General features: G+C 37.0%; 1 protein-coding gene across 1 annotated transcript in view; it reads left to right on the top strand.

The window, feature by feature from the left end:
- Positions 1-11,817, top strand: part of tent4b (terminal nucleotidyltransferase 4B) — a 60,315-nt gene extending 48,498 nt beyond the window's left edge. The window contains exons 10-12 of the mRNA XM_072279600.1: positions 4,619-4,809; positions 5,521-5,688; positions 7,794-11,817. Coding sequence (XP_072135701.1) covers positions 4,619-4,809; positions 5,521-5,688; positions 7,794-7,973 — 539 coding nt within the window. The 3' untranslated portion in view covers positions 7,974-11,817. The remainder of the gene's footprint in view (positions 1-4,618; positions 4,810-5,520; positions 5,689-7,793) is intronic.
- The last annotated feature ends 2,754 nt before the right edge of the window (positions 11,818-14,571 follow it).

Raw genomic sequence — 14,571 nt, 5'->3', positions numbered from 1 at the left:
AAATCATCCTTGTATATTAAAAAAATCCTTTGAGGATCATAAATTTAATGAAATATTGTTTACCTTTGCCTTTTATTCCTTTCACATACTTTTTTCATTTTTTAATCACATTGACAAGCTCTTCATGTGCATGCATGTGAGAAAGGGCAGAACAAGTTTGGCACTTAACTGAAATTTAAGTTGAATGTCCTGATGGCATCTAAATGTGCATGTTTTCTGAACAGCCTTCCCTAATTTTTAACAGGGGTGTCTAAAGTAACATTACAAATTTCGTTTAGATCAGCACCCCAGCAGAATCATCGGGCTTTGCATTAGCAGAATGCCACTGACAGACAGCACATTCATGCTGTCTGCCAATGAGAGCTATGCTTTACTCCTCTCAGGTCTTGATGTCCTGGTTCCCAGATTACACCTATCATAGGTGAGATTTCACTCATTCCATGGTGTGCAGAGAACTGAGTCTCTGTCTGAATGGGCCCAGACCAGCAGTAAACCATTTTACCATCCCGATAATTGTGTGTGTGTGGTGGAATTGTGGTTTTCCTGGAAACTAAGTTTTTTTTTGCTCTTTTCTAAACAAAAAACTGCCTCAAACTTAGATTGGTACAAGATTGGGTAATCTGCTTATTTAAGCATAGCAATGTTTATGAATTTACATTAATTGTCCTTAAATAATGTATCACTATATAGGATTGACAATTGAATGCTTCAATAATACTTCGTTTACAAATAAACTAAGAACTACGTGCTTGAAGCTTAATGTTGATGTTGTGCAGTTGACGAGCTTGGGTAACTGCTGATCGTTGAAAGGTCTGGCTTGTTAGCTGCATTTGTATCTTGAATATTGCAGCAAATTTTCCTGGTTGTGTCTATGGTTGTAATCATGCACTTTGAGCACACATAACCCAGCATAAACTGAAGAAAAGATACTTGCTCGTAAATTATGCACCTGGGTTTACCCCACTGGAAAATGTGTTTATGGTGAAAAGTTGTGAAGCAATTTGGGAGATTTTGAGGACGTGGAAGGTCCCTTCATTTTCCTGGCTTTGATCACAAATACTTGTTCCCAACAACCAGTGTATTTCCTATCTTAATATACAATTATTTTGTTCATAATGAACATGTATTAAGTATTTTCATAGAGATCAGCAGCCTGTCCTTTGCATTTATATTATTGAGTACGACTAATTATATTGTGATATGCTTGTCTGGTCTCTGCATTGCTTTCATCTGTTATTCTGCCTGGATTCCCATCTCACTGCCATATGAATCTAAACCTTCCCCAACAGCTCTTGCAAACAAAACCCCAAGGATATTGTTGCCAATCCTGCCCAGGTATAGACCATCCAGTTTGTACTCGTTCTACCTTCACAAGAACTGGTTTCAATGCTGAGGATTCTGAAACCCTCCGTCCTACACCACTGATCAAGCCACATATCGTAACTATGTTGCTGTTCCTAGTCTGAATAGCTTGGGGCACAGGTTGCAATCCAGAGATTACTTCCTTTGAGAGTCTACTTTTTAATCTAACTCCCTAAATCCGTCTTGAGTATCTCCTCTGCTTTTTTTTCCTAAGTTGTTGGGGCACCAGGACACCTGGGTCTACACCCTTGCCTTCCAAATTGCCCTGCAGCCATTCTGAAACATACCTAACTCTTGCACCTGGAGGAACACACAAACTTGGAGTGCTCTTTGTGGTCATAGAAGCTGCTGCATATTCCCCTACCATGGAATCCCCTACCATGATAGCTATGCCACACTTTTTTCTTGCTTTTGAGCACTTAGGATATTTCAGACATTTAAGCTCCACTTCATTAATAACAATTTGTCTAGTTTCTCCTCATAATCTACTTTTTCTTGACTTAACTAAATTATATTCTTTCATCACAATTATTACTTGGTTCAATTTGAACTTGGTGTTGGCCATTAAATATCCCCTTTCCCTGACTGATTCAAATCTATTCTACTAGGTATTACTTGGTCAATCAACTAAAGAATTTAATTTTTAATAATGAACTCTGACCCTTTCATACTAGTATTTGGGTTTCACGTGGTACCATTTTGTATTTTCTAATAATTTGGAATCAGATAAGACCATTCAAATGTATTAATTATGTTGTCATATTTAGAAATTGATTTTTCAAAAATATCTTCAGAATATGTTTGATTTTTGAATGGTGTACCTATCTGTCCCTAAAATACTGCACTGTGAAGAATTTCAATTTAATTTTGACATTTAATGTAAAAATTATGTTTATTGTTTCTGAATTAAATCTTGTACCTCTGAATTCTTCTTTCCAGACTGAAACTCAGGTTTCCTGTTTTCCTCATAAACATTAAGAAATGGTCCTAACAGGTTCTGTTAGTACTGGCACTTGTTATACAGACATATTTCTCAAGTATGTGACTAAAATAATCTTGGCATACTGTATATTTCAACAAATGAGATGTCTTAAGGTTAATGTGAGTAATGCCAGTACACTTTCACTGTGTGTGTGTTTAAAATCAAACAATAGTCTTGGTACAAGAAAAGGCCATTCAGCCTACTAAATCTGTTTTATCTCCTATTGGATCAATTCTTTTAGTCCTATTTTTCCATTCCTTTAAGCATTGCCCTGCAAATTATTTGTTTTTTTAGGTAGCTGTCAAGTTCTTTCCACTGTCTTTTCAGTGTACATCTTAAATAATTCTGATTTTCCCCTGTATTCCCTGTGATTCTTTCATAATCTGCCCTCCCTGACCCTTGAATCATTTGCTAATAGGTGCAAATTTCCTCTGTTTGTTCTCTCTAAATTTATCATGGCTTCGGGCACCTGTATTAAATCTCAGTTTTGGCAAGGTTTTTGATAGCTCTTTAAGGGACACGACATCCATCCAGGCGACCTACAGTTGGATGGCTGGCTGAAATCTGTGGACAAGTCTGGCCTACCTGGGAAATTTAAAGCCTGGGTGTATCAGCATGGCATTCTTCCCAGAATCCTGTGGCCCCTCCTTGTCTATGCAGTTCCAATCTCGACAATCGAAACCTTAGAGAGGAGGGTTAGCAACCACCTCAGGAGATGGCTGGGGCTGCCAAAGAGCGCGAGCAGCGTCACACTCTGTGGACACCATAACAAACTGCAACTGCCCTTCAAATCCTTGGAGGAGGAATTCAAGGTGTAACAAGAGCCAGAGAAGTGCTACAGAATAGGGACTCGAGTGATCCAAAGGTGGCTACAGCAGGGATCCAAGTGAGGACTGGCAGGAAGTGGAGGGCAGAGGGAGCTGTTCAGGAGGCAGAGTAAAGGCTGCGTCACAGGAGGCTGGTGGGGGTGGTCACACGAGGCCGAGCTGGGCTAGGATCCTTTCCAACTCCCCCGATGGACACCAGAGGGAAGGAAAGGTGTCGCCTAGTTCAGGAGGAGGTGAGAGCAGTAGTGGAGGAGACGAGAACCTGCAAGGTGGTGGGAATGAAGCAACAGGGAACTTGGACAAGATGGGAGAATGCGGTTAAGAGGAAAATGACTTGGGCTGATCTTTGGAAAGCTGAACCACACCACATTCAATTTCTCATCCAGGCAGTGTATGATGTGCTTCCAAGCCCATCACACCTGCACACATGGGGCAAGGCAGAGTCATCTGCGTGCCCACTGTGCTCCAAGCGAGGAACCCTGGAGCACATCCTCAGCGACTGCGCAAGGGCACTTGGTGAGGGACGGTACTGATGGAGGCATGATCAGGTCCTGAAGACCATCGCTGAAGCCATCAGCGTAGGAGTTGAGTGGGTGAAGTGGTCCCGACCCTCCAAGCAGACCATTGCCTTTCAGAGCTGGGGAGCAGCCAATATCCGCCAAAAGAACATCTGCAAACATCCTGACCTCTGTAAGGGACTAGCAGCTGTTCGTAGACCTCGAAAGGCAGCTGAAGTTCCCCAACCATATTGCAGCCACCACCCTGCGACCAGATATTTTCCTTGTGTCTGAGTCTACTACGCAAGTGGTGCTGCTGGAGCTGACAGTCCCATGGGAAGATTGCTTGGAAGAGACCTTTGAAAGGAAGCTCTGCAAGTACGCAGGACTGGTCAGCAACTGTCAGCAGGCTGGATGGAGAGCGAGGTGTCTCCCAGTGGAGGTTGGTTGTAGGGGATTCGCAGCCCGTTCCTTAGCTGGAGCCTTCAGCAATTTGGGCATGGAGGGAGAGAGGAAAAGGAGAGCCATCCACAGTACCACCGATGCAGCAGAAAGGGCCTCAAGGTAGCTGTGGCTCAAAAGAGGGGAGTCATGGTAAGTAGCTAGCCATCTGGACACAAGCTGGGGTCTGATCAGCCCCGGCTGGGTCAGCTGGAGGAGGTTGTATGATGTTGAAAGACCCGAAACATCCGATGATTCCAGGAACATCACTGAAGATGTGTCCAGAAGCATCAGTAGATGTATGTACACAGGTCAACCTTTTTTGCTCCATGAGAATATTCCTTTCTTAGCCATTCTTATGGTTTATTAGATTTCTGTTTAGATAAATTTGTGGCTAGTGTTCAATGAATCAGGCTTGGTGAATAACTATGCCGCTTTCCATAACAATGAAATAATCATTAAGAGAATGACTGTTACTGCAGTAAGCTAACTTTTCCCTCCTTCCTCAGGAAATGATGTAACTTTGCTAGTTGGCCCACAACAACTGGATAAATGCAACAACAATGTTTCTGAAGAATGCACAGTAATAAGCCAACCCAGAAGTAGAACCTCTGAGACTTGTCTGAGTAAACATTCTTCAAATTCTTCATCTGGTCCCTTATCCTCTGCATCTTCTACCTTATCCAGTTCAAGTGATGTTGTAAGTAACCATCCTGTTAGCCACAGTTACATACTGTATCTTGTGGTTAATAATATTCTTCTTTCTCTTAATATTTTCTCTTTAGTTTATTGATGTTTAACCATATACATATATACCATCAAACGAGACAATGTTACTCCAGACCAGCAGTATATGTTAACACACAATAACTTGGGAAAGTAAGAATTAAATCTACAAATGAATTGTGCATATTTAAAGTGCATAAATTAAATGTGGTGGGGTACAGAACAAATTAACCAGTGGCACTTCAAATGTGGTGCGGTGGGGAATTCATGTTACAGTACCGTGTTTGAATTAAAAAACGTTGTTAAAACAATAAAATTCAGATAATCTATCAGTCTATTTGGAAAATCCTAATGGTTTGGAATCAAGCTCACCAGGCCATGTTTCCTCTGATCAGCGGGGCCCCAAATTCCATATTTCTCTTGCAGGCATCTGGTTTGATGGAAAATTTACCACTTCAATTTTATTTCTCTTTTCACAACTGCTTCCTGATCTGATGAAAGTTTCCAGCATTTTCTGTTTCTATTTCATCAGCTGGTTTTATTAGCATTTCAAGATTATTTATTCTTTCGCACACACTAATGCTGTAGTTGTAAGATTATTCTCTGTGATTCTTTTGGAATGCGATGCATCTTCAGTGCATTCCAGCCCAATTCTATATGTATTTTTCATGTTTTTTACATCTAGGATTCTGATGGAACATCTTGCAAAAGCTCCAAACAATCTAGCAGTCATCAGTCGAATATTAACAGATCAGTGCCACAAGGATCAATAACAGAATCATCTTTATCGCCAAGTTTGAAAACGCAACATAGCCCATCAAACAATTCAACAAGCAACAATACTAAAGCCCAGGTTTGAAGTTTTTGTTTTGCTATCGGGTTTAGGTTTAGATAGCTAAAGATTTTTTGGCCTTAATTCTTATTGCCATAATTAATATTGGATGAAACTTTTATGACACCCAAATTGATCCCTTTCCTCTTCCTCTTCCCTGTTCCATCTGTTAACAAGATCAATGATCTCTAAAATTTTAAGAGCTGAATCTCTACCAACACTTTTATTACAAAAACATGTTTTGGCTATTTGTCATATTCCACAATGGAGCCGAGGGAAATGAAAATGTGTCGTCCCTGCATAAGACGTCGTCCCTTTATTCTCTGATGATTTGACTCATTACTGTGCAATTTGACACGTCTATATTTTCCCATGGTAAAGTAATCTGAAGCATCTCATAACCCTGTTTAAAAGTTGCTACTTGCTATAATGCATTTTGACATCCCACACTGTTTTCTCGATTCAGTGAATAGAAAGATCTGAAGTGATAGATTTCTATTGGGATAAGATACTTGAAAGATTTTTAAATGTTTTTGACATACCAACTTGTCATATTTTAATAACTTTTAACTTTCATGCAATGGACAGTTTGGCCCAGTCAAACTCTGTATTGGCTTTCCATGAAACCAAATTCAAAACACATATTTTGTTCTAATGTCACATCACTCTTCACATGTATATCACCTGATTACTACACCCATTTAACCACTTATCTTCATGTTGGCCACTTAAATATATCAGTTATGAAGGAAAGCTTCAGTTATATCTTGAAATAAACGTTTCACATCTTACTATGGTGCCCATCTTCTAAATCATTGCGTACAGCGCAAGTTACATACTTGTGAAATGAATATTAAGGAGTGCTGTACTTTGTTGCCAATGGGTATTAATGTACTTAGGGGGAAGAAATGAAAGGCAAAAAAACAGTTGGCCTTCAAATCTGCCCCCAAAAACATCTTAGTATAAGAGAATCATGACCAGATCTTTTGCCATATGGTGGGGAATCTATGGAATTCATTACCCCAGGGGGCTATGCAGACCATCATTGGTATACTTAAAGTGTAAGTTTAACAGATTCTTGATTTAGTAAGAACATCAAAGATTCTGGGGAGAAAGCAGGAGAATGGGGTTGAAAGGGATAATAAATTAGCCATGATCAAATGGCTGAGCAGACCTGATGGACTGAAAGGCCTAATCTTGCTCTTTTATGTTATGATCTATGTCTTATAGTCTATGCACACATTCCTAATCTGCCCCTTCCCATCAACCAGAAATCATTCACAGAATGGTGAAAAAATTCTACTCTTCCTCTTTATTTAGAAAATCAGCTAGACTGGTTGTGGAGCTTCTCAATCTATTCTTCATCATGCACCCCTGAACTAGTTTTCAACTGCTATATTACAGTTTCTTAGATGAGAAATGTGCAGCCAACTATTCAAAATCTCCCCCAGTGACCCAATATAGAGGGAGCTCTCATACTGGATGAAGTGAAGTTAGTTCTCCACATACAGAAAGAACTAGAATGAAAGCTAGATCTTTAAATTTTTAAAATGTTTATTGAAGGTCAAGCATTCTCCAAACCCCAAAAGCTCTATTTCCAGTTTCATTTTGTATCCTTATAAGAGATTTGATTTTTGCTGTGATAACATTGTATAGTGTCTTTGAACACAAAATAGTAGAAAACTGGAGTACAATTTTGAAGAGTGCTTGGTGAAATAATCACTGTAGTTATGTAGATTTTTAAGAATTTCCGATAAGCTGTTAGATGCAGTTAGCCTGACAGTTTAGTTGTTGGTGTGTGCACTGCAGATCATGAAAGCACACTGACTAGATTTGTACCATTAGTGTGCAGTAGACCAGCTTTGCTAAAGTTGAAACACATGTTCAACAGTTTCTGGTAATTGCTATCTGTTGCTGTCAGAATTACACAGGCAGCACAGGAACATTTTTATTATAGTGAAGAAAAAATTTAGAAACTTAGACTTCTATTTGCAAAAGATTAAATACCAAGTGGAGATGTGCACATTTTGCAACATTATTTACAAATTTCTGTCCACTGAATAATAGACTGATAAGATTGCCAATGATCAATTTCAGATCGTGCTCATTATATGATTGTGTTCCAGCTCAGTGCAGCAAGACTCTTCCGTTCATCTATCAAAGGCGTCCAAGGACAACAGAACTCCAGCCAAGTTGGAAGCATATCGAACAAGCAGAATTCAATAAACAAGCCACATCAACAATCATTTCCTAGCAAAAAGAAGAAGCCCAAGAGAGAGACAGCCTCAGCAGACTTGTGTCGATAGTCTGTTTTTGACTTGGTTAACAAAAATTCCTGCAGCGATCTCATAAGCCACATGAAATGGGCAGTGCTAGATGGGATCTGCTGAAGCTTTTCCAAGAGTCTGGATTTTGATTTTTTTTTTCCAGATTGCTGTTAAATGATCATGGGCTGCAGCGGTTGTCACAAACATTGCTTCCCTATTTAGATGGGCCATAAGCTGCAGTGAAGCAGAACTTTGACAAAGATGGAATCGTTGCACAAGAATTCCCCTCTCCGGGTTTAAGATGTTATGGGAGTTGATCAAACAAGAAAGGATCTTAAAATTATTGAAAAAGAAAATTTCTGTTGCTTCCTTTGCAAGGAAAATTTAAATGTTACAACAAATGTATACATTGTGCACGATTTTAAAATTATTTTTGCATATACTGACATTTTTATTGTGTATATACAGAAAAGATTGTATCAGTACAGTATTTGCATTGGTAATCTTTGTGTGTTTTTGGGGTAACAGGTTTTACATGTCATTGCAGTTTAAATTTGAAATTTTCAGTATTAGTAATTTAACAGATCCCAATGATGTTCTCTTACACTTTATATATTAGAGAGAAGGCAATTTGGTAAGCTCGAAAGTGTTATACTAATGCTTATCCATGTAGCAACTTCCAGATTCATTTGGATTCTGAAATAGAAGATATCATTGATCCAGCAGTTGTTGAAGTACACTAGGTTTAAGGCTTTAAGTAGCACGTGGCATCTGGAAAAGTGAGACAACATTTTAATACTGTTTAATTCTGTGTGCAGCATGTAGATATTTGTACAACTGTTAAAGATGCTGTATGAACAGAATTGTTCCTCTGAAATATTTTAAAGGAAGTTTTAATATTTCCTTGTCTCAGGTGTAATAGTAAATATTCATATTGTATTTTACCAAATGGAATGATCACAAATTTCCTTCTAAATACATCCTTATAGATATGACAGCATAAGTCTGTGTTGTCCCAATTTCTGGCTTTTCTATGTTGTATTAGTACAAGTTTTAAGTACAGGCAAAACCATATTTAATTTCTGTAGAGAGTAATCTCACAGCATTCTGCTCTAATAGATACTGCTTTTGTTTCTTGAACTTTTATGTATGTGTATCTGTTTGTTGAACCCTTCAATCCTAGTGCATCTCCAACTTGCTTTCTTGTACATAAAATCATGACCAAATATCGTTTAACAAACTTGTGTTATATAGTTACATTTGTGTTCACATACTTTGTAAACAAACATTACTGGAAAAGTTCACACTACAATTTTCCTATTAACTGCGGATACATCTTAGTTATTAAAATCAATGCCAGAAGCGTCAAGCTTCCCTCAGTAAAAATGGGAACTACGGGGGGGGAAAAAAAAACATGGACTTGGTTGAAATTGCTGTTGAGAAAAAAAGTCCTTAAAGTGCAAACTGAATAAAATCATTAGGAGTGGAGTGGAAAAATCAAATGTTCTTTGATTTATTTCTTTAAAAAATTGCAATTGGTATATATCCACAAGATAATTAGAGAAAAATGAATAATTGCAGTGTAAATGAGCAGTGAAAATTAAATTCATGTAGCTTACTCATTCAAGAATTTTAATCTTAATGTGGAGTGGTAGAAATCTACTTATTCACTACAATGGGTGTTATTAGAATGGGACATGGATCCTTTCAAAAGTCCATGATTGTTGTTCCACCAATGAACTCGCTGCTGTTCCGGACATTTAGTTAACTGTATTTGATTGAAGAACAACTTTTCCTGTTGGAATGCTTTGAAGCATTTGTCCAGCTGAGCAATATAAGGCTTTTTTACAGCAAATTTTGCAATCAGTCTGATTCACAAGTAGGTATCTTTTTCAACTGACTTCATTATTGCATATTATCACCATCAAGGTAATTAAAATAATTCTATTTATTGAATGGACTCCCATTCAATCTCTGAAATATACAATGGAAAGTAAAGATTGTAATTAACATTGATTCTTCCACAAAAACTCATTATTTACATTTTTTAAAGTTCATGATTGCTTCAGATTTTCTATGAAGGCATGAATTGATGCAGAAATTTTACTGTAAAATCCACATGCTGAATCATTACCAGTGATCAAAAAATTGTTTAATATGGTGCTAGTTGATATTGATCTCAAAGCTGTAATAAATACTTTCAGATTTAAAATAATAATTTGTGTTAGAAAATATATAGCAGTATAAGAAACCTACTGTCTGGTAACTTTATTACAGTAGTACTAGTCAGATAGATGTTCCATGCCAAATTTATATTCCAAGTTAATCTTTATTTTATTGATTAGATACATTTATGATGGAAGAATGCATTTTTATTATCTTAATGGTTTACTGTATGTAGTGAATAAATTGTGTTGCTTCAGTATATGCTGCTAATCCATTCTTAACCAAATCGATGCTGCATTACACAGATGGAGGTAAACCAAAAACTATTTAGGAATGGATGAAAGTTTAGATTTACATTGCAGATACTTATCATTTTTCTTTGTCATTTGTGAATGTATTTCAGTTTTCAGATAAGATTTGATTTAATGCTTGATTGTTAGGATATTCTGTAGTAGTTTGTAAATCCATAACTTATAACCTGACAAGTATAAAAGGGATCTTAAAATAGTTATATAATGAATAACAAGAATTACAATGGTGAAATGCCATAATAAATGGGGCAATAGTTAAAATGATATTGGTTCCATTGAGAATCTTTGCCACCATTTTAGGAATGTTGCTAGTTATATTTAATGACTTGTTTTGTTAATTGATAAATAAACCTCCTCTTCTAAGACAGCACAACATCCTTGAAGCAATGTAGACAAATTTTTGTAAATGAAATAATGAGTATGGTTTGCCTTAAAACTTTTTTATAATAATTCATACAAGGAATAAAACCTTGGAAAGTTTAAAACACCAGTGACATTTGAGAACAGTTCACCTGTTCCGCTTGGCAATTTGTGATTTCTTATCTGTATGCTGTATTAGGTGTGCTTTGTCATTTCACTCACTCACACAAAAAAAAACAATAGTTTCCAGTTTGTTTTCCAGATATGAGACTGATAAATTGTGATGGCAAAATGAACTTACAATATGTACTGTAAATTTAGCATGTATATCATTTTTGTAATATGAACTGTGCTGCCTCTGCAGTAAATGCAAGAAATTAATGGTAAATTTGATAGCATTTCTGAAGAGAAAAGATGAGTTAATATATTTGATGTAAATCCTCCATCAGAACTGAAGTTCTGATTAAGGCTCTACACGAAAGAATTGATTCATCTTTCCACTTTATGGATGTTGACCAATTAGCTTTGTATTGGCAGTATTTGATTATATATTTTTGGAATTGTCATTTATGGCATACTTCTAGAAAAAAATGTATTTTGTTTTCTCTCCCCCCCCCCCACCCAATTCACTTCATGGCATTGGATGCTCTTTCCTCTTCTCAACATCTCCCACCCATCTCTTCTTGTCTCTGTCACTCAGACATCTTTTTACTGATTGATTTTTTTTTTGCTTCTGGTTCAATTCTTTATTTCAATCCCAACAGCTAGTGCACATTACTTACAATAAGAAGGATCCAGCATATTGAATACCTCCTATCTCAGCTGTTGGAAATTGACTCATCATAAGTTTGAAACAGATGATTTAACTTTTTTATTCTTGTTGCATTTTTAGGTTTGAATTCATAAATGTCTGTTTTCGCACATTTTGGTTTGATTTATTTTCCAATGGGTTGCAGTTTGTAATTGATTCTCCTGGGATACCATCTGTTAATTCAGAAGATTACATGTAATTGCTAATACAATAAATTGTCTTCCCATCGCCATGACATGCTGTCTTTAAGCATTTTTTAAACTAGCCCATTGGGGATTTTGTCAAGCAATTTAAGTACACGATTATCAACACAAACCCTTACAAATTCAAATGGATACTCTGTCACAAATAAAACATTGGTTCAACTTAAGTGTGGAGATGTGCAGTTGGAAATTGATACAAGAAATATTTAAATAGTGATTCAGTCACATCTGTTTTATTTGTTTAAAGTTAGAGGATGAATAAATTGGAAAATTAATTTTGAACATAGACGTACTCTCGATCACATACTGAGAGTAATGAACGCATCATTTTGTTGCTCATAGCTTCAAGTACAACTTATAAGTATTTTTTGCCATGTTGTTTTTCTTTTTTTTAAAAAAAAGTGAACGCCAAATAAATTTGCTTTGCCTGAGTGAGTCAAAAATATTAAAGAAAGCACCTTTTTGGAGAATATATTAAGGAAAGGCTTAAAATAGTATAAAGTTTGGTCTTGGACCACAATTTTGGAGAAAATTACACGTTACAGTGATTTCGATGTTCCTGAAGGTGCTAAAACTATATATTGAACACCCTGATACTGCTGAGGAGCAATTTTTAGAAGTGGCATGATGTTATTTCCCTGCTAGTCCATTACTGAAGTGTAAGGTCTGCAGACTGACTTATGGCATACATCTGAATGGCTCAACAACTGAGGGAGAGTTGCATCAGATCTTGATAGGGTTGTCTTACTAAAGATAGACTGGACCTGTGTGCATATGGGAGAGGCAAGATTGGGAAGGAGCCCATGGATTAATTAATTCAGCATGTACAAAACAATCACCAAATTTGTTACAACTTGAAGAATTGACTTAGATCAGTGGTCCAAGATACAGCTGCGCAGGCAACACCACCATGACTTCTTATGTAAATACATTACATTTTCACTAAATACATGATTGCATCCTTCAAGTTACTACTGCATTTTGAACACATTTTATTGACTTGATTCAAGCAGTAGAGATACCATTCTTTCTCTTCCAGGACAAAACATCATTTCAGGATGTTTTTCAGTAAAGTTATGCCCATATAAGATGAGATTTCTTGAATATCACGGTGCTAATACTAATGAAGAAGGAATGGCAGGTATTGTGATTAATGAACCAGGCAATGAGCACTTCCCTAGCTTCCTAATCAATCCACAACTATCCTTGGTCTCCCAAAATCCAAGGGTTCCCTTTGTGTTAACAACCTATTAATCTCAGCCTAGAACATAATTAGGCATCCACAGCCTAATGAGATAGATGACCGAAAAATCTGCAACCAGCAATATAAAGAAAACCTCATTACCAATCCTAAGTGGTCAATGTCCCTGTATAATCTAAGCAAGACATCCATATTTTTCACTTAATCTGCCTGCAATAGAGATGAATATATCATCTGCTTTCCTATCCCCTTACAGTACCAATATGTGTAGAAACCTTGTAAACTGATGTAACCCTGTCTGCTAATATTTACCAGCTTCTCACCATTTACTGAGTATTTTTTTCTACTTTTGAAATTGCATAATCTCATTTTAGTTATTTTGCTTCATCCTTGTCCAATTGCTCATTCTATCTTTATCCCTTTACAGATTCTTTCATTCCTTTCCCATCTAGCTTTGTTTCATTTGCAAACTTGGATATGCCTTTTCACTTGTCTGCATTTATATCTGGCTTTCTTCAGGACTGCAGCAGGCATTTTGTTACAACCAACATGAAAATTCTAACTGTGCTGAGGAAACTACCCCTGAACTTTTCTCGTTAATGTGATCACACTCTTACTCCTTGAACCCAACCATCTTGGTTTTTTATCAGTGTTGCACATGTCAAAGACTGACCTATTGTTTTGGATCTATTGCCCCATGAACATTATAGACCAATGTTACACAAACTTGCTCATTTGGCCACAGCTTAGCTTATATAGGCAGGAGTACAAAGCAAAGTTGCTTGAGGGGAATACAGAAATGGATCACTTTTTTTAAACCCACCTCTATACCATTCCTTGTGCTGGGTCAGTGAATGGTTCACAACCTTGTATGCAGAAAATTCACCAGAATGAAAATCAAAACTCTATTTTGTTAATTAATTTTTTTATTTGGAGATGAACACCACTTGCAATTTATCCTGCCATGCTATCATGGCCTGTCGTTGCAGCTCCATTGCCGAGTCATTGAATTTTAATTCATGCAGTATGCTCTCTATGCTACATTTCATTGATTTCTTGGTTTATGATTGCAAAAAAATAATTTTGTTGCCCCTATGTTTTCTCCTTAAGACATTAAAATGCACATCTATGAATTATGTTATTGTTTAAAGCTGTATCAAACACTGGTCTAAATGTATTTAGCACAAATACTGTTGTCTCATCAGGCATAGAAATCAGGTTTTACTGCATGCAGGGAAGTCACCAATCTCAAAATATTGCTAAGTACTGCTGACTCTGGTATATTATTTATCAGCTTCCGTCTTTTTCTGTTGCTATAAAGCAGTGACATTAGGGGTCAATTTCAAATCAGAGACTCAGAGATAGGACTATGGAAAATACTTTATCAGTAAAAAGCATCTAAGAGCCAAGTCAGAAGTAGTTAAAAACAAGTTCAAGGGCTTAAGAATAGATTTGCTAGACAACCTATGTGTTTTTTTAAATTATCATCATTGGTATGTGTTGTAGTGGTGCAGCTGATGGAGCTGCTGCTCCAGAGTTCCACCAGCCTGGGTTCAATGATGATTCAGGTGCTACAGTATCTGTA

Source organism: Mobula birostris, chromosome 15, assembly GCF_030028105.1.
Source record: "Mobula birostris isolate sMobBir1 chromosome 15, sMobBir1.hap1, whole genome shotgun sequence".
NCBI classification, from domain to species: Eukaryota; Metazoa; Chordata; class Chondrichthyes; order Myliobatiformes; family Myliobatidae; genus Mobula; species Mobula birostris.
This window is presented reverse-complemented; position numbering and strand designations above follow the sequence as displayed.